Consider the following 24,387-nt stretch of genomic DNA (forward strand, 5'->3'; position numbering starts at 1 on the left):
TGGTTCAACCTCCCAATTGTGTATCTGCTCTCTGTAATTTTTTTTTTTTTTTTTAAGATTTTATTTATTTGAGAGAGAGAGAGGGAACGAGCAGGGTAAGAGGGAGAGGGAGAAGCAGACTTCCTGCCGAGCAGGGAGCCCGATGCGGGGCTCAATCCCAGGACCCCGGGGACCACGACCCAAGGCCAAGGCATATGCTTAACTGACTGAGCCACCCAGGTGCCCCTGCTCTCTGTAATTCTTAACTCATCTCAATACTAACTAAAAAACTTTAAAATTTAAAGAATTAACAAAAGATGTAACTTACAACTGTCTTTAATAAAAAATATAAAATTTACTATATCTGGATATTTTTGTCAAAATATTTAACTATCTGTATAGATTATTCTTACTAGTAAAATTCTAAGAGACTCAGGAACTGAGTGATTACTCCCATGTGTTTGTATAGCATTCTACCTTTAAGGCTTGCTTTGGTGTTCCCCAAGTCATGTAAGCACGAATTTATCCCCACAAAGGCACGGAAAACCCTCCCAGACCTGAGGTATGTGGGGATGGGTCATCCCTTTCTCACAGGACAAAGGAATCCGAAGAGCCAAAGAGATCAAGAGGCTTCAACTTCACATCTGGTTCAGGCCCTCAAATGCATTTTTCATGTCAAAGATGATGTTTTCAGCTACGAAGTGCCATTTGTTTGGGTTCTTTCCATTTCTGTCCTCAATCGATTTATGTTGTTCTTTAAATACTTGAGCGTATTTTAAAAGGTGCTTTTTTATCCTTGTCTGATAATTGCATCATCTCTGGCCTTTTGGGATCGGTTTTTGACAGATTTTTCTCCTAGTTATGGATTAGATTTTCCTATTTCTGGCCATTTCTAGGAAAATTTAGTGGATGCTAGATATGAATATTTCCCCATGAGTGGCTAAATTTTGTTGTCTTCTTTCGGGCTGGTGCCCTTTGTAGGGGGCAGTGCAGGGAGTTACCTGCTTGTCAGCTCAGTCTTTCCCGGGCCTACTTCTGTGTTTAGCTCCAGTGCCTGTATTTTTGACGTGAGCCCTACAATTATGGTGTGACTCTTTGGGTTCTATCCCAGTGTCCTCAGGGGTTTAATGAGCTCTCTCCCCTTTGGATGGTGGGAACTACTTCCCCTCAACCCTCACTGAATTGAAAACTATTCACTCATGGCTTCCTCATAGTGGTTCTTTGCTCCACCTTGGAAGTTTTACCTGTACACCTAGGGTTTGGTATTTGTCCAAGGATTCGTGGGGTTCCCTTGCAGATTTCTTGAGCCCTCTCTTCGGGGAGCCTGCTTTGCAGAGTCCAGTTTCACTGGCTTCCCCAAAGCCTGTTGTCTCTTTCATGCAGTGAGAGCAGGAGCTGGGGTTGACTTCCTGGCCCTGAGGCCCCTGGACGGGCCTTCAGGCAGGAAAATGGGCAGTCTTGGGGTTCAGCTCACTTCTCCCTCTTCCCTGGGGTCCTAGACACACTTACCTGGCATCCAACATGTGAAAGCAGATACTCGCTATATTTTGCCCAGTTTCTAGGGGTTTACGGTAAGTGGCAGTAAGTTTCTTTGTCATGAACCTCTCATTGTGCTTTTATTTGTTGAGTAATGTTAAATATCTTTCCATTCCTGTCAAATCTCTCATATTGTTCTACAAGGGGGGTATTTCTCTGTTTCTTATTCATTTATAAAGTAAGGAAATTAGCCTTTTTCTAAGTCACAAATATTGATTCGCCATTTGTCATTTGCCTTTAGAATTTTCTTATGATGGTTTTTCTTTTTTTTTTTTTTTAAGATTTCATCCATTTATTTGACAGAGAACACAAGTAGGGGGAGCAGCAGAGGGAGAGAGAGAAGCAGACTCCTCTCTGAGCAGGAAGCCTGATGCAGGGACTTGATCCCAGGACCCCCAGATCATGACCTGAGCCGAAGGCAGACACTTAATGTACTGAGCCACCCAGGCGCCCCTTATGATGGTTTTTCTACTTTTGTCTTAATGAAATCAAGTTCATCTTCTCTTTTAAGTTTTACAAGTATCTCTAATTAAACAAAATGATTCACAAGTTCATATAGAAAAATAAACAAGCAAGAAAATATAGGGAAAACGTAGGAAAAAGAAGAATGAGGGGGACAAGCTCTTCCAGAAGCCACAACATACTATAAAGCCTCCAGACTTGATAGTAGATGTGACTGTAGGTAGAAAATCCAATTTACAAAATAGAAAATTCAGAAATTGACTCAAATACATAAAATAATTTAGTATATAATAAAGATAGCACCTTAAGTCATTGTAGAAAAGCTGTATTACACAATAAATAGTGATCTTTGAGGGAAAAAATTCATCCACCGCTTCATGTTACATAGGGATAAACTCCAAATTCATCAACAATTTGAAATGCCAAAAATCAAACCATAAAAGAACCAGAAATTATGTGAGAACTGCTTTTCAAATTCATAGTGCAAAAGGCCCAAATATGACAAAAAAAGTCTATATTTTTAAATGATCAGAAATCATGGCATAAGCATACTGTAAACAAAGAGGTAAAAGTATACATATGTAAATACTGAGGAAAAAAGCCACCCCTACTATTAATATCCCCCAATACTACTGTCTGCATTTTAGTGTATGCTTCGATTGATCCCTATTGCTAAATATGTAGATTGTTTCCATTTTCAGCTTTTATAGATACCACTGTTGGCTGGCAATCATCTCTGGACAGAGTCTTAAGAGTTGGAATTGATAAATCAAAAAAACCCAAAATTTGTTTATTATATTACCAAATTGTCTCCTAAAAATACTACCCAAGTTTAACTGACTGAACCACCCAGGCACCCCAAAATACCACCCACGTTTAGAACCACTGGGTATTACCATAAAAAATTCCACTGTTACGGGTGACATTGGGAAAAGCGAAGTCCGTACATCAGAAAAACAGGATGACAAATTTTATTTGAATTTATTTGAATACTAGTGAATTTTTCTTTTGTTTGATTACATTTCCTGTTTTGCATATTTTCTGTTCACATTCTTTGACTGTTTTTCTGGTGCCATACTCCTTTTGTCTATAATTTTAATCATGTTGCAAGTCTATGTCTCTGCTTGCTTTTTAAAAAAATTATTTATAATTTTTCAGCATTTGTTTTTACTTATATGGCAACACTTCTCTGGGCTTTCTACTGTTTTCATCTTTCTATTACTGTGACTAAAGGCCTTGATTAAAAAAAATAATAATAACTAAATGAAAACAGCCACTATTCTATATTCTCTTCCAGAGTTTATATTTTACGTTAACTATTTGGCCCATCTCAAACTTATATTGGTATAGGATATGAAGAACCTAGTATTTTTTACATACACAACATGATTTATTGAATAATCCACAGCACTTAATTAAAAATGTCACCTTCATGACAAAAGCAAGAAAAATACATTCATATATGCATTCACATATTTAAAAATATATGACAGAGATGACATGGTAGTTTAATAAATTATTCTGGGACAACTGGTCATTCAAATAAAAACAAAATAAAATTAGATTATAATACCACATCATATACAAAAAATTTCAATAATTGATTGCCTTAATACTAAAAGCAAAATTTAGTACTTTTAGAATAAAAGTAATAGAAAATATCTTTATTATCTGGGCAATGAAGGAATACCCTAAACAATGCACAATAACAGGAAACTATAATATATTCATCTACATTCAAGTCAAGAAAAAGTTGTGTCAACATATGTTTGAAAATAAGAATATAAGTGACAGCCTGGAAGATATCTGTCATATGCATAAATGGCAGAGATCTAGGGTTCAAAATACAGAGATTTTTTTTTTTAAGATTTTATTTATTTATTTGAGAGAGAGAATGAGATAGAGAGAGCATGAGAGTGGGGAGGGTCAGAGGGAGAAGCAGACTCCCCGCTGAGCAGGGAGCCCGATGTGAGACTCGATCCCAGGACTCCAGGATCATGACCTGAGCCGAAGGCAGTCGCTCAACCAACTGAGCCACCCAGGCGCCCCAAAATACAGAGATCTTTAAAATCAATAAAAATACAAGAGGCACAACAGAAAACCGGGCAAAGTGTTCAATTAGTTAATTCACAGAAGAGGAAAACTCTCTGGCTGGTAACCACCTGAAAAGTTGGACGTGCAAAGTAAGGCCATAGAGTCCCCATTTCTCATCCCTTGGGTTGACGGGCGTGTGAAGGCCTGCCAGTGCATGTGCGGGTTGTGGTAGAAAGGGGAGTCTCCTGTCTGTTGGAGGGGCAGAAGTCAGTGGAGGGCCCTCGTGAGGACAGGCAGACACGAGCAGTTCCTACAACCCACCTATTTTACTCCTAGGTGAAATCGCAGGTAAAGGTCCACAGGTGTGCTCACTGAGGCCTTGGTGAATTGAGTGCTGGCTCCCAAATTCTCATCCACCTGGCCCCTGAGAATGGGACCTTATCTGGAAAAAGGGTCCTTGCAGATATAATTAAGGATTACAAGGTGAGCTCATCCTTGGCTACCTGGGTGGGTGGACCCCAAATCCGATGATGAATTTCCTTCATTTAGGATTCAATAAAGAGACACAGAGGAGGGAAGACAATGTGGCCACAAGCCAAGGAGCACCTACCACCCCCGGAAGCTCAGAGAGTCCAGGAGAAGGATCCCCCACAAGCTTGGGAGGGAGCGTGGCCCTGCTGACACCTTGAATACATTTCTGTTCTAGGGGCCGGCCACTTTGCGGCAATGTGTTGACCTCACCGGAAACCAACACAATGTGCATAGAACGGTCACGGAGGCAGTGTTCCCAACAGCAAACCAGTAAGAACACATAAAAATAAACACATTCAAAGAAGGAAACAAATTTTCCTCAAGAAGAGGATGAACAAATATGGTTTGTTGTAGCATTAAAACTGTATTCTCTAACTTCAAACAAACTAGATAGACACACACCAACGTGGAAAAATGGGAATAACATAGAAAGGAAAAACAAGTTGCATAATGATATATGGAATATCCTACATTCACGTCAATGTTTTAAGGCATGAACAAAAGCAGGTATATTTTATATAAAACTTATATATAAAATATAAAATTTATCTATAACAAAATACATATAATATTTATGTGTAAAATTTATATATAAAATATAAATCTATATAATCAAAGTGTAATGATATTTGATTTGGGGGTGGGGTGGTCCTGGGGAAGGCTTCTACAGGGGGCCTACTTGAGGTTTGTACTTTTCTTAGAATAGGTAGTGGGCTGTGCATGTAAATTATGTTATCCTCAATAGTCCCTTGTGTGTCTGAAATATTATATAACAAAGATTGTTCAGCATAAGCTGAATATTATGTAATTAAATATTTAATACATTAGTGGCACCTTATGACCCCTGCTGTAAAAATTTATATTATGGATAATGACTCCGTAAATTGTTTATCATTTCAAATCTGACCTCTCAGGGCCAGCAACATTCGTTGCAAGAAGAAGCGTGGAAAAGTAAAAACTGTGTGCTTACCTTTTACACATTCCTGTGCACACACACAGCCTCACCCTGTCCCGCACATATACACGCAAATAGGCACAAACAAAATTCAAAGGACAGGGATTTGGTGAGAGGCTGCACACTAAATACTTAATTGTTATGGGATGCATTTGGATAACATAGATACTTCTGGAATTTGAATTTTTAGGAGCTAATATAAGTTACTCCTCATCTTTTCAGTCATGTACTTATTTAAAAATGAAACTATCCCATCTTGATGATGGTACTGAGATACTGAAAGCCTGATACTCTCTTCATATTGCTGTTTTTACTGGTAATGGTTTCTTTTAAGCACAGAGATGAACCAGAAAAATTTTCAGAAGCATGTAATTTTTATATAGGGAAGGAATCCTAAGACAGCCATTCAAAATTATGTCGATTTACTAGTAACCTTTAAATTTGTCCTATTATTAACGCTTTGATTATACAGTTTGGATTTAGAAGGTCTCAGAAAAAATACAAACCAGAAAAATTCCAATTTCCATAGTCATAAAGACATTTGGGCTTTTAAAGTACATTTTATGGAGGAAGTTTTTAGCCACGACTCTAGGGGACACACTAATGACATACGATTGTTTTTTGGTATTCCTCGTGACCTAGAAAATACATATATGGTAAGGGGCATTTCCAATTTTCCGAATTTCCAGTACAGTATTGGTACAACTGATAGATTTTATTTTATTTTATTTATTTTATTATTTTTTAAAGATTTTATTTATTTTTCAACAGAGAGAGAGAGACAGCGAGAGAGGGAACACAAGCAGGGGGAGTGGCAGAGGGAGAAGCAGGCTTCCCCGCTGAGCAGGGAGCCTGATGTGGGATTGATCCCAGGACTCTGGGATCATGACCTGAGCTGAAGGCAGACGCTTAATGACTGAGCCACCCAAGCGCCCCCAACTGATAGATTTTAAAAGCCATGATCAGTGAGCATATGCTGAGATAGGAGTGATTTCGTTTCCATTTTGGCTGCTAACGAGAAGAGGAGGTGTGAGTCAGCAAACGGGAGCATAACTGGGAAACTGACTAACACAAATCTGTCTGCTCATAAGGTACATGCATTGATTGTAATTTGCATTATAACTAGATGAGGCATTTGAGTTCTTAATTTCTGTTGCTACCTAAGATGAGGCACCGTGCCTTACCCTTCATAGGATGAATGAATTGCACACAGAGGGTTTACTTTATAGGTTGTGCGGCTGGGACAGCTAGTTGCCCACCCATATGTGTGCTTCCGTGTTACCATGTGAAACCGTCCCCGGGGGCAGCTGCCCAGAGAAGCTGACAGGACAATTGAGAAGGACATTTTCTCCACCTGTCGCCGTCACAGCCCCAGGAGGGATGGAGAGAATATCCCTGGATCACCACCTGCGGAAAGCCGCCCACTACCCAACACCTACACTGGACTATAGTATATGAAGGAGAAGTAATTCTTATTGTGTTAAGTGATTGAGATTTTGAGGCTTTTTACTGCAGCTAATATTACCCTAATTATTACATTTTATTTATTTTTTTAAAGATTTTATTTATTTATTTGACAGAGAGAGAGAGCACAAGCCAGGGGAGCAGCAGAGGGAGAGGGAGAAGCAGGCCCCCTGCCGAGCAGGGAGCCCGTTGCAGGACTCGATCACAGGACCCTGGGATCATGACCTGTGCTGAAGGCAGATGCTTCACTGACTGAGCCACCCAGGCGCCCCCTAATTATTACATTTTGAAAATTATTTCTGATCTCTGAAGAAGAAAGATGGTGGAGAAGTATTTGTAATTTTCATTTTCTGACTTAAAGACTAGATTTGACTTGTTTTATATATATTCTAATCACTTAATTAGTTTGGAGAGGTGGAAACATGGGTAAAAACACTTACAAATATGATCATATATATGTTAACATTCTTATCTCTTTGATTACATAGTATTCATAATACACTACTTACAAGTCCTTAAAAAAGCAAAGCAGTGGTTTTGCCTTTATATTACATGGTAAAACATTTAAGATGTTCCTTCTCTGACCAACGGCTCCTATTAGCGTACACCTTAAAACATTCAGTGTTCTGGGGTCCTTCCTGTGCTCTCCTCTGGGTGCCCCCGCTATGCTAACCTAGAGCAGGTGCACAGCCTGGGTCCACACAGAGGTAGAATGGGAATAGCAGGTTGAGAGGGTAGTCTGCTGTGAAAATTATTTGTTCTGGACGGCACCCAAGGCTGAGCGAGCCCTCAGCAAGGGCGGTTTGGAGGAGGTGCAGGGTCCTTGGAGAGGGTGGTGGAGGGCCATGTTCCCCCAGGCTGGACCTGCTCAGGGGCTGGTGGGCCACGCTCTGGGGTGTAGGCAGTCAGCAGCTTGTGGCATGGGCCTGTAGTTGGAGTCTGGGTGCTGGCAGGAGCTGTGGAGCTCTGGTTTCTGAGTAGAGGGGACTCTCCTAGGCCTGAGGCTGGGTGGGCTCCACCCGTGTCCATGTGGCGAGACCACATGGCTGACCCCTGCCTGTCCCTCTTGCAATGTTCCTCCCACACCCACTACTGTGGAAGCTCATCACTGTGCCCGCTTGATAGGAGTAACACTTTAAGAAACGCTGTTGCTGATCTCAGAGCCCACACTGAAGGGCACCCTGGGAGGTGAGGGGCAGTAAATTGATAAGGGACACCCCCCGCCCCCAGGGGTTGGCCGACTGTGGCCCTGGGCCAAGTCCAGCCACCGCCTATTCACCTATGGCCTGGGAGGTAAGAGCAGTTTTTACATTTTTAATGGCTAAACAAATTAAATCAAAAGAATGATAATATTTTGTGTGAAAACACATTTTCAAAGATGTAACCAGTAAGATCACATCATAGACCACCATTAATAGCTGAACATTTGTGATTTATTTTTATGATAAGAAACACTAACTTTGAACCTCAAGTAGCAAAATGTTCTCCCATATAATCACATTTGTCTCATCACAAGACTTGTATTACAAAAAAAAAGTTCTCAATTATTATGATGTTTAAGTTTTATCAACTAAAAAAACTGTGGTTGTTGTTTTCTGTCTTGTCTACACATATCCTCAAATTTTGTTTCTTGGCCTGCAAAGCCTAATATATGTACTATCCGGCCCTTTAAGGAAAAACACTGCCAACCTCTGACCTCTTGAAATACAACTCATTCTTCAAGACCAATTTAAAATGCTGCTTCTAAGTGAAACCATTCTGCATCCCCCTTCGAATCACGGGCATGCGATTGAGCGGGATTACAGCGGTGGGTTTACAAGGTAGCCTCCTGTCTCTGCTGCCTCAGGCACTGTCCCTTCCTCACATGGGCTCGCACAGGCCAGCCAGCACCCCGGGTTTCAGTGTTCTCACAAGGACCCACTGCCTTGATCCACCTGCAGGAAAGAGTGAAGAGTGGAGGCCAGTCCTCCTTCTACGCTTCCTGCCAGGGTCCTCTTGTCCCCCAGACCCCACTCTTTCCTTCCTCCCCACCACCAGCCTGGCCCAAAGATGACCAGTTCTTGTGGTGTCTATTCAAAGCCTCCTGACTGGTTTCTCTGTTCCTACTCTTGAACCCCTATGGTCATTTCTCCATAGAAATGCTCCATTTAAATAATAGCTAAGATAACAGTACCCCATTGCTTACATCCCTCAAAGTTTTTCCATCATATTTAGTTTGCACCATAGCCGATATCCTTACTCTGTCAACCATATATACCTGTCTGCATCTATATCGTTTGTATCTATCTGCCAATCAATTATATCTGTCTGTATCTACCATGTCTGTCTGTCTGTCTGCCTATCATCATCTATATCTATCTATCCCTATCTATCTATCTATCTATCTATCTATCTATCTATCTATCTATCTATCTATCATCTATCTATCTTAGTCTTTCCTGTACACTTCCTTCACAACAAGGTAAGCACCATGGGCAAATACATCGACTATTTTATTTTATTAACTGTAATATCTCCAGCACATGCCATAACGACATATAGGTAAGTGCCCAATATACATGTGTTAAATGAATAAAGTATTTGTGTGGCTTTTGGGAATTAGAGGTCAAATCCCTGTGAGGACTAGACAGAGTTCATTTAGAAGGAAATGTGCTGAGTAATAGAAAATTTCTCTGCCTCTTAGACGTTATAATATTTCCCAGACCTTGCGAGAGAGAAGGACCAGAGGGAAGCAAGGGACAAGTTGATGGTGCAGCATCCTAAAGTAGTCCTTTCCAGGTCCTCTAAAGAAAGGGAGGATGAAAACAGAGAAGGAAACCCAAGGAGGTCTGATTGCCATGAGACCAGCACTACAGCCCTGTGCATGCCCAGGGCCAATACGACTCACCCCACAAAGTTCCTGTCAGCCCAGGAGGCACAGGAGGGCCAGCAGTTCTGCCCGCAGGAGGAAACTGCACTGTCCTTTTATCAGCCTGGACTGTTAGAGCCTTGTGAATGCAGCAAGGGGCAGCTTAGCAGCATCTCCAGGATTAGTGGTATCTGAAGACCGAAAGCAAATCTGAGTGGGCAGTGCTAGCCCAGACCTGGCATCACCCTGAAACATGACTGCCTCCAGGGAGAATGAAGAGAGACAAATTTGATAGAAAACGAGGGCTCATGATACATGTTCACGTTTTTGGCACTCGAGTTTGTGATTTGAGGCTCACATCCACCCAACTGTCTCTTCTTCCTACTTCCTTTGTGTTCTCAACTTTTTCTTTTCGCACCACTAAACTACAACACTTACAGGCCAGAAGCAGCACGTTTTCCTGATCTCTGTGCCCTGCAGTGCCTTGTGCATATGTCTAGGCGCTCAATTCAACTTCCTGAATTGGATTAGCACACTGTGGCAGAGATGTGCTCCTGCTCCTCCTGAATATCTGTCTTGTTTCAGAACCAGCACAGTTTGCCTCTTTCATTGATGCTGCCCCTGGAATGGGGCAGGTGACCCAACTGTGCAAATCAGAACAAATCTTGTACCACAGCCGAGCTTCAAACCAAAGCTGACCCGTCAGCATCTCACCAAGTGCTGGTGTGGAGCTGCCAGAACTCCTCTCTCCCAGGCACTTCCGTTTGGACTTGCTACAAGATTCTGTCACCACAAGGGGAGAGCCTGAGAGCACACCACACAGAAGGGCATTGGACAAGAGCTGCGGAGAGAATCTGGGCTCTGCTGGCCCCACCAGAGCCCAGGGCTAGGCAACAGCTGAAGCCACAGCAGCTCGGGACTGTCCAGTGACTTGGACCAGCAGGCTTTCCCTTTCTGCTAAAGCCAGTTTGGATCAGAGTTCCTGACACATGCAACTAAAACTTAGTAAATAGTACATAAATCTTGCCCCCAGAAGACTTTCTGCTGTGAACCCTATCAAGCAAGCAGAACTGAGTCAGTCAAATAAGCAAATTCCACAGTTGAGAGCTGATACTGCAAACATCCTGCTGTGGGGAAAGGTCGCAGCCTTTTTTGTAAACACGGGAAGGGGGCTATTGGACTTGGGAATTCAGATACGGCCTACGGTGCCTACGCGCCACAGAGTGCGGTCGCTAAGCCCTGTGCACTGGCGGGCCACAAGCCTGGTCACCGTCAGCATGCCTTCGTGTTCAGCTGAACTATACAAGACTCCAGATAATTGGTTTTAATAGCGCAGATTTTTAAAATTTCTGATAAAATCCCATTGCTTGGTCATAGTTATGTATAGCGAATTTCTCTGTTAGAGCCAACAAATAATAACAATTTAGACATAAGCCTCAGTTCCTGTCCTCAGCATCAAATCCCGGCTCTTTTCCTCGGCTGTGCCATCAGGGATATAGAGAGCATGGTCTGGTCAGAATGTTGGCATCATTATATCACTGAAGTTATGAAGATACAGGTCATAACTAAAGAGGCCTTTTAAATTTTAAATCATGGTTGGCATCTGAACATTCATAAAAGTCTTGAGTCTCTTGAATCCCAAGGCAAAGCAAATTCTCTAAAGATCTTTGAGTTTCCTCCTGAGAGTGAATGGCTGCCAAACCTCAAGCTAAGAAACTTAGCTTAAATTTTTCTTTAAAAAGTGATTAAAGCATTTGAAAATGTCCATACTAAGACAATTTTATTGAAATTAAGAGTTTCAAAAATACTGGGAAGAAAATTTTTACTTTGGAAACCTCAAAAGCTTGAAAGGAGCTTAAGCTGTGGAAATAATTTACATATTGATCATGGGCAATAAACTAGGGGCTGGGTCGCTGGGGCAAACTTGCCACCTGGGGAGAGAAACTGACCATGGATTAAGCACCCTGCACCCCATTACTCAAGGCCAGGGCTTCCCAAACTTTCCTTCATATCAACAAGCATCCACAATAATATTTTCCTCAGTGGATGCTCAGCTATGAGAGAGGTACCTACAGGAAAAGTTTAGAAGTTTAGAAACGGTTTTCCAAATGTCCATTAACTAGATATTAACCAAATTATTAAGCCTTATAACTTACATGAAATAAAGGTTAATTCACTGAATTGATAAAACCCTAACCAAAATCAAAGGAGCTAGAATGCTGCTAAGGAAATATATAGAATAGATAGATTAAATCTTAGTCAAAGTAGAAGAAACTTCATACATCTATGTAATTTTTTAGAAGGCTTTGACATATTGCCCTTAGCTCAGAAGCTTTATTAGAACATTACTGTCTTGAACACCACTGCCCGACAACTACAGACATCGTTTCTTTTTTTTTTTTTTTTTTAATAGTTTCTTAAGTGGATTCTTATCTTTCTGTGGCCTTGGTTTAACTACTTCCTTTGACTCAAGGGGACAGAACTTATCAGTTCAAGAAATCAAAACTGGTCTCTCTGGTCACATCAGCAGCCTTCATAGTCCAAACTTTAAACCAAATTGGCTGAACCCCAAACATTAGTGGCCCTACCGGAGCCCAGGACTAGGCAACAGCTGAAGCCACAGCAGCTCGGGACTGTCCAGTGACTTGGACCAGCAGACTTTCCCTTTCTGCTAAAGCCAATTTGGATCAGAGTTTCTGACACATGCAACTAAAACTTAGTAAACAGTACATAACATTAGTATATCCTGTGCTTCTTTTCTCCTCCCCCTGACCCCAGGCTGCAGATGTGGGACAGAGAGTAGGGAGTGGTGAGAACTTAGCTTTCAGCATAAGGAGACCCTTGACTTAGACTCACTTTATCTTTTCTCAAACTAAGGAGAGATCCTGGCTCACAGCAGACTACACATGCCACTCTAGTCTGATCATTTGGTGTAAAAAATGGACTCTTCCAAAGAAAACAGAAAATTCAGTGTGCTTAGGTTCTAAATTGCATAGGATTATGTCTTATCACGACACACTTGCAAACAAGGCAACAGGTAGAAGGACTTGTGACAGGCAGTCAGTCCAGCAACACAGCCAGCCAGATTTCCCTCTGACCCATGAGGCACCACATCCTACTTTTTAGGTGGAATAAAAGCCTCAAATCACTCTTGATGAGCAAAGACTTGTTACTATTATTTTTTAATCTTACAAAAGATGAAGGTTAGTATTTTCTCATTTTACAGAAACTTTGTTTAAATAGAACATTAGCAAACCAAACAGCCAATTTTCCTTAATTTAAACAAGATGAACAGGATGGAAGTTATAATTTATTTTGATTATTCTAACCTCCAACATAGTAATTTGCAAACACCTGAGCAGTCAGGCCTGCACAGGTAATGCAAGAGCAGGCCCACACAAGGAAGTAAAGGGCTCCTGGGAGACCTGTCATTTCTCTGGAGGGCATCTTCTAACTTATTATTAATTAGGCATCTCCCACATCTCAATAAAAACATTCCTGAGAACAAGAATGCAGGAGAGGCATATTCTGTAAGCAGAAGAAAACCTGAAAATCTTCTCTCCTACGGGTAGAACTTTCTGGACCCATCAGATTCTGACTCCCTGTGGGGCAGGGGGCCCTGTCTGTGTCGTTCTTTCCAACTCAGCCCTGGCAGAGTTGGAAACATTTGTTGAAATCAAGTGAAAAGGCTACGTTTCTGGCCCGCAGGTACATCCCATTTCTTTGTGGTCACTCACCAGTTCATAGCACTTTCCTAACTTGTTTCAATGTGAAAGATCCACTGCAGCAAGGAGATCCACAGACGCCCTGTGCTCCCAGGGCCAGAGTGGCCACCCCACCCACCTCTTCTGCTCTCAGAGACCCCTCTACTCCAAGCGGCTCCCCAAACAGCCTGGCTGGTCACAGGGAGGGCCAGGTGAGTGTGTGGAGGGCCTGGCACACTTCGGGGCAAGCGCCCCGCGCGCATCTTCCCGGCCTCCTGCCCCCCCTATTGACCGACCCCTAGGCCTCTCCCTCCTGGGGTCCAGGTGCTCGTGCCCACCACGTGCTCCCCCCGAGTCAAGCGCACAGCACACCCACACCACCCTGACAGAGCTCAGAGTGTCACTTATTGGAACAAATTGGAACGGAAAAGGCAGTAACTAGCAAGTGGCTTTTCCAACATGACATAATCCCAAATAACATAAGATGAATTACAGTAGTTAAAAGTAAGCGTTAGAGCTTTTCTGTGAACGGAAACGACCGTGGTCGCGTCCAGAGAGCTGGTTGATCTTTGACAGTTCGCGGGATGACGACAGCAAATCCCAAGACACGCTCGTTTCTCGCCCTTTCGCCACCCATTTACCCTCTCCAGCAGTTTCTTAAGGGGGAAGGGGTGGAGGTGACCCCGATTCTGGGTGAGGCTCAGGGGCGGCACCGACACCCGTACTCACTTGTGACCCCGGAGCTGGTCCTCTCCGGCGCCCCTCGAGCCGCGGACACCTACCCAGGAACAGGAAGGGCGCCCTCCGCTCGGCCCCGCCTCCCAGGGCAGGGACGGGCCCCGGCGAGGCGCACACCTGAGACAGGTAAGGGAGCAGGTGAACACCCGCTTTTGTCCAGTACAAAGCACCTACTTCACGTATTCTCTGGGCAAAAACAACACAGCACTCGGGGGGCAACCAGGGAGGGTCTGCTCTGGACCTTGTCAGTCCCATGGCGGCTTCGAAAGCATCTCATCTTAGAACTGGGACAACCTAGGCCGACGGCCCCTGTCCCAGAACGGACGGTTGTGGGCGGCAGGGCGACGCAGGGGTCTCGGGTCCGGGGAGGTCCTCCTTGGCCCTGTGCGGGCTCCGCTCACCCCCGATCGCGGGCCTCGCGTTTGAGCCGCGCGGCCCAGGTCTGGGGGGACGTTCACCTGAACCCCAGGAGGGAGAGGCCTAGCCCGCGGTCCAGGACCGGCCCCTCAGGTGTCGGTCAGGAGTCCCACGCACCCCCACCACGTGCTCCGGGAGCCCTCCCCCGCCCTCAGGTGACCTGAGTCCAGCCCCCCACCGGACCCTCCCCTTTCCAGGTGACGCACGGCCCCGCCCCACTCCGCCCCTCTCCTCGAAGCTCCTCCCCCTCCCGAGGCCCCTCCTCCGCCTCCTGACCTTTTGCCCCGCCCCCACGCCGCCCCCTCCCCCGTGGCGCCCCTTCCGTTCTCCGGAGGACCGTGGCCCCCCCCGCCTCAGTACTGCGCAGGTGCAAAGCCCGGCGCTCGCTCCGGGGCGGGGCTAAGGCCGTACTGCGCAGGCGCGCGGGGCGGGACCCTCGAGGTGCGCATGCGTCGCGCAGGAAACGTCCCGACGCGCTCAGTGGGCGCCTGGGTGTGCGCGCGGGAAGATGGCTGAGCAGCTGCCGAAGTCTGTGCTCTTCGTGTGTCTGGGTGAGACAGCGCTGATCTAGCCCCACTCTGGCTTTCCCGAACGGTCGGGGTGGGTCTCCTGCGTTTTGGGCTGCGCCGTCGGGCCAAGGCCGGGGTCGGGGATACCGGAGGGTGGAATGGAGCGCCCGGGGCTCTTCCTCCGCGCCGCGCACTTGCTGGCCTGTTCTCCAAGCTGGGTTCCCTCACCAGCCCAGCCCACTCTCCAAGCGAGGTTCTCTCTCACCTGCCTGTTCTGCACGCGGGGTCCCCTCTTACCCTGCTCGGTCCGATCCAAGCCGGGTTACCTGTCACCTCAGTCCGCGCACCTAGCCGTCCTCACCTGCAGCACCGACACTGCAAACCAGGGTCCTTTGCGTTGCACACGCCTGGCATCCCCGTTTCTCCTTCATCGAGTAGACCCAAGGCTGCTGGACTGATCTACTCTCTTGGGGCCTCCCGATGCCCCCAGACCCATTACAGCCCTGGTTTGCTGGCTCATTTTCTTGGCCCCTGCTTACAAATGGATGTAAGCTAAAGACAGATGGAGTGCAAGGATCTGGGTTTCTTGGCTATAAAAGCCGAACCAGGGGGACCGGATTCTCTAGGTGCCAGTGTTCCAAATTAGAATTCACTCTCCCTGTAGTTGTCGGGATTCTTCCTTTGGAATAGCACCACAGGGTTATATTTCTCAGTGTTTGCACCCTGTCTCCTTAACCTCCAAGACAGGAAGGCCTAAATCATCAATAGTCCAGTTACTTAAAATCTTCTGATGAGTCTCCATTTCCTGTGGACTAAAGTTTCCCCACCTTTCTGTGCTGCCCCCTTCAAGAAGAGGATGGAAGTCTGCCCATCTGTTTCCGCTTCATCTCCATACCTTTTCCTGCCCATGCCCTGTGACTTGCTGTCTCCCAGCAGTTCAGGTGCTTGACGCACCTGTGTGGTTGTTTCTGGGCACCCATATTGCATTTTCCCTGGAAAGACTTTCTGTAAGATTAGGTCCACATATTCTCTTTGCTTTTCCCAGATCCTCTAAGTGGAGGTCGTTTACCTATAACCCTTTGTAGACACCTTTCATTATATGAACTTTATTATAATTACTTGATAGCCTCTTGGGATCACATCTAGATTTAGCCCTCTTGAGGGCAGTAACTGTGGCTTATTTTTCTGTATTTCCAGCTTTAAGACAATATGTGACGATAACTAGGTATTTGCAGAATTGAATTTCTGTGAGGGGAAAAGTAAAAGGGCCACCTTGTTTCAGTTTGGTAGTGGGCATCATTTGGTTTTTAAGCTCTCCATGAAGGCTGACTTATGGAATCAACAAATTAAGATTAAAGGGCAGTTCAGTTCATGTTGGGCATCTAACAGGATTCCATTGCCTTGTTTATTTTACTTGGTGTTGTCGATTATGCTGACATAATGCACCGTGGTGGTTATTAACAGGGGATGTATACCTGTGTCTATTTATATTCCATACAATTTTTTTTTTTTTTTTAAGCAACTGCTCTATTACCAGGCACTCTTCTGAGTGCTAGGGATATGGTAGTGAGCAACAGACAAAAGTCCCTGCCTCTGCGGAGCTCATGTTCTGTCACCAACAACCAAGTACTTGGTTACTTAATAAGTTGGTGATGTGTTAAGAACTGTAGAGCAGGGAAGGGGGTGAGAGTGGAATACACTTTTAAGTAGATGAGTCAGGGATGGCCTTATCTATAAGGTGACATTTGGGCAAAGACTTGAGAGTTGAGAAAGCAAGCCTGGGTCTTCCGGGGCTCAAAAGAAAGTGGGTGAACAGTTTTGAAATGAGAGTGCTCGTCCTGTTCACATTGGCAGGGAAACCACTGTGGCCTGGCCTAGAGACCCAGTAGCCTTTTTCAACCAGACCTTCATCTGTACCTGAACTTGAAAGTAATTTGAGTGACTATTTTCTCAATGCCACCACAAATACATAACTGGAACTATTCTGGATGGGTAGGAAAGGTATTTCCTTACATAAAAATGAGCGCTCTGGGGCAGGAGTCTGTGAACTCCTTATATAAAGAACCAGAAAGTAAGTGTTTGGGTGCTTTGCAAAAGCAGACCTAGACAATACATAAACAATAACGCTTGACTGTATCCCAGCATAACTTTATTTACGGACACTGCAGTTTGAATTCCATGTGGTTTTTCTCATGTCACAAGATGTTACTCTACTTTTGAGTTTTTTCAGCTGTTTATAAAGGTAAAAATTATTTTTGGTTTTGTCGGCTGTACACAAAGGTGGTGAGCAATGGATCATAGTTTTCAGATGCTGTTTTAGGGTCTACAGAGGACATGTCTGGTGAGGCCATGTGAGGGCTTGGGCTTACTCTGAAGGAGATAAGCCACTGGAGGATGAAGCCATTGAGCAGAGGTGGGACATTTAGAAAGAAGTGTTCATCTGCTGTGTTGAGATTAGACTGGGCAGGGGTGAGGTCCCAGGGGTGCAGAGGGGCATGTGCTGGATCAGAGAGAGTATCACCGGGGTGGGGGGTGCTGAGTGGTCATATTGTGGGCAGGTTTGAGGAGTCTATGAATGCCATTTTGCACGATAGCCTGTGTATACATAGAGCAGTAAGAACGGTATATTTTTGATATGTAAAAAAATTCTTCCTTCAAAGCATTTATTTGGGCTCTTTTCAGACTGAAGTGTGGAGAGGAGTGTCAGATGTTTTCCACTGGTAAGACTAATGGCAGGAAGGAACTGCACTCCTTATTTTGGCAAGATTACTGAAAGTGTCCTGTGTTTTTGTGCCACAGAGGTAGACTGAATGGTTGAAGGCCCCAGGGCTTGTGCCTGGTGACTGTCAGTGGTGTTAGGTTTCCTCTTTCCTACAGTTAACTGATACTTCTTGATACTTCCTATGTGCTGCTCGTTGTGGGGGGTGCAGCCCAAGGTAAGAGACACAGTCCCTACCCTGGGAGAATTTCATTTTTTCCTTTGGTGAGTCTCAGTCCTTGAAGTACAGATATTGAGTAAGAGGACGTATCATGCTGCCTAATTTGGAAAAAACAAACTTGAGACCTCACAGATTGAGCTTTTTTCTAAAGAAATCTGAAGATGACATTTTAAGTTTTTAGAACTTTTCCAAAGGTGGAACCTGAAGTATTGAAGATTCTAATGTGAGTAAAGAGTGACCCGTGTCTTAACTCTGCTCCCGTCTATTCCTCTTGTTTTTTGTGTTGCCCTCTGTAGGCTGAGTCTCCACCTTTAATTCCAGGCTTTCCAGCCCTGCAGTTGTTTTCCTAACTTGTGGAAAGAGTCTTTCTCTTCAGGCCCTTTTACAGTGCTGGGCTCCTGTGTCATAGACATGCAGAATATGTTTGTTGAACATTCTCTTCCCACTGGACCCACAGAGTCCACATCCTGGGCACAGTTAAGGTTCCTGTAACCCAGACCCACCAGTGCACATTCATTGCTCCTTACTCATACAGCCCCCTAATTTAAATGCCCGTTAAAGTACTCTTCCTAAGAGATCAATTCCAGTCTTCCTTTTTTTCTGATAAGGAATTTTCTTATCTTATTTATGCTTTTAGCATAATTCCTTAGGATAATGGGCATGTTTTGTTATTCCAGGAGGTCCTTATGTAGTTCATGCATGGTGGGTGAGTCAGGGTGGGGTCTGTGAGCCACACATTAGGGATGGGGGAGCTGGACGTTAGTTCAGCTGCAGGCCCATTATTCCATCACTCATACCTACTTAATGAAACTCAGTGAACCCTTGGCATTGGCGCTCTGGGAAGCATCCTGAATTGGTAATACTTTGAGTATTGTTCTAGATGGATGACGAGAGGGTGACACGTGTCGGAGGGCCAGAAAGCTTCAGGTTCGAAACTCTTCCAAATCTGCCTATGCTTTCTAACTTTGGCTCTTTCTGCTTTGAATCTTTTTGTTATGATAAAACTGTAATCCTAAGTCTAGCATTTTCCTGAGTTTTACGTGTTCGTCTAGAGAATTATTGAATGTGTGGGGACTCCTGGATCTGTAGCCAGCTGCTCTGAAGTGAGGGTGGCCCTGGGGAATCCCTGAACTTGCAGCCGATGTTGGAAGTTCTGGGCAGGCTTGGTGACCTGGAGGGAAGCACCCTTAATTCAGCCGGCCGACTCCCAACAGACTGCACCCTGAAAGTTTGTGTTGAACTACTGTTAGGCTGAAATTTGGTTGTGTATTTTATGAAACAGTATTCATCCTTATGTGCAATATACTTGAAAATACATATTTTTAACCCTATTGTATTTCATTTTAAAAATAGGCTCATTGCAACCCACTTCACTGATTTCATGAGTTACTTCTGGGTCATTTATAACAGCCTGAAAAACAGTGATTTCAGTTGTAATTGATTTTCTTACGTTTTGGTTATTTGTACTTTGAGTACTTGGACAGCTGGTGTCAAATCATTGAGCTTGGGTTTGGTCAGCTCTTCTCCAGAGGTCCCACTGTGGATGCACTGGTAGGATGCTGACCTTGCTTTCCTTAGGGAGGTGCTGTTGCTGTGTGTCAGGTGGGTGAAGTGGTCTCTGGCATTCAGCATTTGCCCTAGCATCAAACCTGACGCCCACTCTCTGCCTTCCCCTCTTTTTAAGGTAACATCTGTCGGTCACCCATTGCAGAAGCAGTTTTCAGAAAACTTGTAACTGATCAAAAGCTTTCAGATCATGTAAGTACCATTCTCTATCTTAAAGAGGCCAACCTGACTGCCTTTGCGGCAGGAAATTGTGAAAAAAATTATTTTTTTCTCCTGCAGTGGAGGATAGACAGTGCAGCGACATCCACGTATGAAATAGGAAACCCTCCTGATTATCGAGGGCAGAGTTGCATGAAGAAGCATGGTATCCCCATGAATCACACTGCCCGGCAGGTACTGTACTGGAACTTGAAGGTGCACATGTGTGTTCTGTGTTGCAGTGGGTCATTGACAGCGGCGCTGTTTCTGACTGGAACGTGGGCCGGTCACCAGATCCAAGAACTCTGAGCTGCCTCAGAAATCATGGCATTAACACAGCCCATAAAGCAAGACAGGTAGAAGAGATCTCATTTAATTTCTAATACTGGAGTCCCCTAACTTGAGACGTTGTGAGTTTAACCACACTAATGTGCTACTAAGTGTTTATTCTGGTCCGTTTACATAGCTACAGGATACCCATTTTTTTTCACTGCTGGTTCCACAGTTCTGAAAGGTGGGCATGATCTTGGAATTTACTTATTAAAATGCATTTATTTTTATTTTATGTATTTATTTATTTGACAAAAATACAAGAGAACGGATAGATCTATACCTTTATTTATTTACTTTTCATTAAGTTTAAATCCTTGAGGGGTACAACATCACACAGATTCTGTGGCCAATGGCTTTAGCAGGAAGGTTGCTTCAGAATTTGGCACGAACCATGCCACTGTTTCATGAGCTCGAGTTACTTTTCCCCAGATTACTCTGGTTTTGTTTGGCTTGCCACCAGAAGTCACTGTGTTGTTCTTTGCTTGGCACACATAGGCACATCTCTTGCCTAGATAGAATTCAGTTTCATCTCAACCTTAGATTTTAAGAGCTGTGTGCTCCCTCTGGTTGTGGAGACCCCGCTTATGGCCAGCAAAAAAGGCCTTGGGCCACAGCCTTCCGGACATATTTGGTGTTTTAGGAGTCCTATTCCCAGCAGGGCTCCATAGGCTCCAAGATGGCAGAAAGAGAAAGGCTAAAATGCATTTATAATCACATAAGTGATACTGGTAAGAGCCCTGCCTAAGACCTGGAGACCTGAGTTATAATCTCCTTTTTCATGTCCATCTGTGTGATTGAAACATTTAAGCCCTGGTAACTAGTCTGCTTATGTTACAAGTTTATTGCTAGAATAAAGTTCTATAATATCTACAAAAATGTATTTTCAACAGTGAAGTGTCTTAGAAATATAGGGTAGTACTGGTATTATTATGGATGCATATCCTGCACCCCAGCAGTTGGACTTCTGGGTTTAGGTTCTGGAGTGCTGCACTGTAGAACATTCTGGGATAAGGCAGGTAACGCTGTATCTGCTCCATTCGGTGTGGAAGCCACTAACAGGCCGTTGTACATTTGAGATACGGCCAGTGTGATGGAGGAACTGAAGTTTATTTTTTAACTTACTTAAGGAGCTGCCTGGAACTAGTAAGCACGTCAGTGGGCTGCACGGTTCTAAGATTCATGCACAACCACTGGGGAGAGCGTGAGGGTTGTAGCACTGCAGTGAGACATCAGAGCCCAGGGGCGGGCACGTTCCATCACTAGGAGCATGCCACAGGTGTGTGCTCTGGCACCTTCCATGACCCCAGGGGCTAGCTGCTAAAGAAATGGGCTTCATTTCTGATACAGAGTGCTTCATATATTGTTATGAAAGGAAAGTTACTTTTATCACTACCATTATTTTATGGAGACTCAGTTAGATGTTTAAAAATTCTGGCTGGGGCGCCTGGGTGGCTCAGTCAGTTAAGCGTCCGACTCTTGATTTTGGCTCAGGTCATGATCTTAAGGCCATGAGATCGAGCCCCACATCAGGCTCCCCACTCAGCAGGAGGCTGCTTCTTTCCCTCTTTCTCTCCCTCTGCCCCTTCTCTCGTTCACTCTCTCTCTAAAAGAAATAAATCTTTAAAAAAATTTAAAAAAAAAAAAAAAACCTGGCTCAATCTTCTAACTTCTTTTGTATCCAACCTAACAAAATATGCAGGCTCTGTAGGCCAAACAAGGCTGTGGATTGGCATCAGAAACAATAGGCTATGTCCAGTGATGAGCTCTTGAGGCCTTTAAAATGAGAAGCTGCCAAATGTTTTGAAAATCAGTTGTGAGATATATTACATATTTAGAAGTATGGCTGACATGTGAGAGCTGCAATTTAGTATTGGTGTTTGAATGAGAACTTTGTGTAAGACTGGACAAAGACTCTAATCATTGGTATCTTAAACCGTGTCTTTACTGAAAGCTTTTCAGATTGCTTACCATACAGCACTGTATTTTTATTTTTGATCATTCTCAATTTTTGTCCTCTCCATTACCTTGTTAGGGAAGGGAATAGTTGGTAAACCTGTTTTGCACATGGAGAAACTGAGTTCTGGAGAGAAAATATATAACTTATCAAAGGTCACCCAGCTTCAAACTGGTAGACTGGGATTTGACCATAGGCTTATTTGTTTGTTTTAATAAAAACATATACAGGTATGAGCCAGAAAGTTCACAAAAGTGCCACAGAAACACTGCTGATGTGTTAATGATGTCTCAGAAGCTAGTAATACACACGTTACTTTGGCTTAGATAAATTTACTCTGGAATCTGAACTTCTCATTTCTGGCTGTCAGCTGACTCTCTATGTTAACAACTAACTATTTAAGTTAACTGCCTTAAGGCCTGACCTGTTCTTTTTTTTTTTTTTTAAGATTTTATTTATTTATTTGACAGAGCACAAGCCGGGGGCGGGGGGCAGCAGGCAGAGAGAGAGGGAGAAGCAGGCTCCCCACTGAGCAGGGAGCCCGATGCGGGGCTTGATCCCAGGACCCTGAGATCATGACCTGAGTGGAAGGCAGACACTCAGGCAACTGAACCACCCAGGCACCCCAAGGCCTGACCTGTTCTTACATCGAATTCTCATTGGACAGAATAGTACACATTTTTTAGATCACATGTCTTAATCTCCAGGATATGGACACCTTGTCCATTTCTACTTTCTGTGTTTTAGAGAATGCAGATTTATTTATTCTGAGTAGTGGTTCATGATTTCAAGCAGTCACACTTTCATGTTTTCTGTTTTTAAGATCGGATTATTTTTTGTACACAAGTATATAATTTGGGTAAAAATGAAGTATTTTAAATACACATGTCTTAAAAAGCTAGAAACTTAATTTTTAAAGATCAATTGTAATTGTTGATTTTAGAAGTAATATTCCCACACAATCTGTTTCTTTCCCTTTTTCTTTTCCCCTGTTCCTTTTAAGAAACATTTCTCGATGATTTTTTTTTTATTTCAAAACACTGGTAAGATGTGTTTTATAAATTAGTATTGTTTTAGATCTCTCTTACCCTTTAGCATCTTGTGATTGTTTACGGGCTTTCTTTTTTTTTTTAAGATTTTATTTATTTATTTGACAGAGGGGGAACACAAGCAGAGGGGAGCATCAGGCAGTGAGAGAGGGAAGAGCAGTCTCCCCGCCGAGCAGGGAGCCCCACGCGGGGCTTGATCCCAGGACCCCGAGATCATGACCTGAGCCAAAGGCAGACGCTTAACTGACTGAGCCACCCAGGTGCCCCTACAGGCTTTCTCTTTAGCAGTTGTCGGAATGTGTAAGAGAACTATTCTGTTACATTTCTTAAAATTTTGATTTTCCTAATACTTTCAACCTGGGTTTAATAAATAAAATGTGTTTAGGGTGCTTCGTTTTCTTTTGGGGGGGTGGTGTGTGATTGCACATCCAGTTAGTTCTGTGGAGATGTTTACTCTGTTACACATTCGTTCTTCTCATCAGCAAACCTTTCACATTTGCACAGGTTGTCAGTGGGTACTTGGGACCAGTACCGCTCCCTCCACTCCAGAGGTCATTAGTCAGGTTCTTTCTACCTTTTTAACTTAGGACCTTGGAATCCTATAGTGTGTGCTCTTTCTGTCATCTTTTCTCTGTGAGATTCTCCATGGCCTGTCTTGTAGCGCTCACTCTGATGCTGATTTCAATACCCTGTTCCAGACGTGCTGCAGTTGTATCTCTTCTACTCTGGATGGACACTTGGGCTGTTCCTAGTTTGGGCTGAGTGCCCTGGTGAATATTTGTATGTTTCTTTGGGGAATGACTGTGTACAGTTCTGTTGGATGCACACCTGGGATTACCGGCGTGTCAGGGTTGGATGCACACCCAGGATTACACACATTGTCAGGGTGGATGCACACCCACGATCACACACACTGTCAGGGTGGATGCACACCCAGGATCACACACATTGTCAGGGTTGGATGCACACCCAGGATCACACACACTGTCAGGGTTGGATGCACTCCCAGGATCACACACATTGTCAGGGTTGGATGCACTCCCCGGATCACACACACTGTCAGGGTTGGATGCACACCCAGGATCACACACACTGTCAGGGTTGGATGCACACCCCGGATCACACACACTGTCAGGGTGGATGCACACCCCGGATCACACACACTGTCAGG

The 24,387-nt window shown here is 44.1% G+C and overlaps 2 protein-coding genes across 5 annotated transcripts in view; one reads left to right on the top strand and one right to left on the bottom strand.

The window, feature by feature from the left end:
* The window catches only part of LOC118007275 (SH3 domain-containing YSC84-like protein 1), a 37,342-nt gene extending 22,449 nt beyond the window's left edge, over positions 1–14,893 (bottom strand). Inside the window, exons 1-2 of one of the 2 annotated variants that reach the window (XM_035000261.1) lie at positions 14,875–14,893; positions 14,243–14,368 (exon numbers count right to left, since the gene is read on the bottom strand). In XM_035000261.1, the coding sequence (XP_034856152.1) occupies position 14,243 (1 nt within the window). In that variant the 5' untranslated portion in view covers positions 14,244–14,368; positions 14,875–14,893. Of the gene's footprint in view, positions 1–14,242; positions 14,735–14,874 lie in introns of those variants that run through there. The other variant, XM_035000259.1, reaches the window with a different exon arrangement.
* A 221-nt stretch (positions 14,894–15,114) lies between these two features.
* LOC118007276 (low molecular weight phosphotyrosine protein phosphatase) overlaps positions 15,115–24,387 on the top strand; it is a 15,311-nt gene continuing 6,038 nt past the window's right edge. The window contains exons 1-3 of one of the 3 annotated variants that reach the window (XM_035000262.1): positions 15,115–15,219; positions 19,801–19,874; positions 19,962–20,075. In XM_035000262.1, coding sequence (XP_034856153.1) covers positions 15,177–15,219; positions 19,801–19,874; positions 19,962–20,075 — 231 coding nt within the window. In that variant the 5' untranslated portion in view covers positions 15,115–15,176. Of the gene's footprint in view, positions 15,220–19,800; positions 19,875–19,961; positions 20,237–24,387 lie in introns of all 3 variants that reach the window. The other 2 variants (XM_035000263.1, XM_035000264.1) reach the window with 2 other exon arrangements.

Source organism: Mirounga leonina, unplaced genomic scaffold (genome assembly GCF_011800145.1).
Source record: "Mirounga leonina isolate KUSES-001 unplaced genomic scaffold, KU_Mleo_1.0 Mir_117, whole genome shotgun sequence".
In the NCBI taxonomy this organism is placed as follows: Eukaryota; Metazoa; Chordata; class Mammalia; order Carnivora; family Phocidae; genus Mirounga; species Mirounga leonina.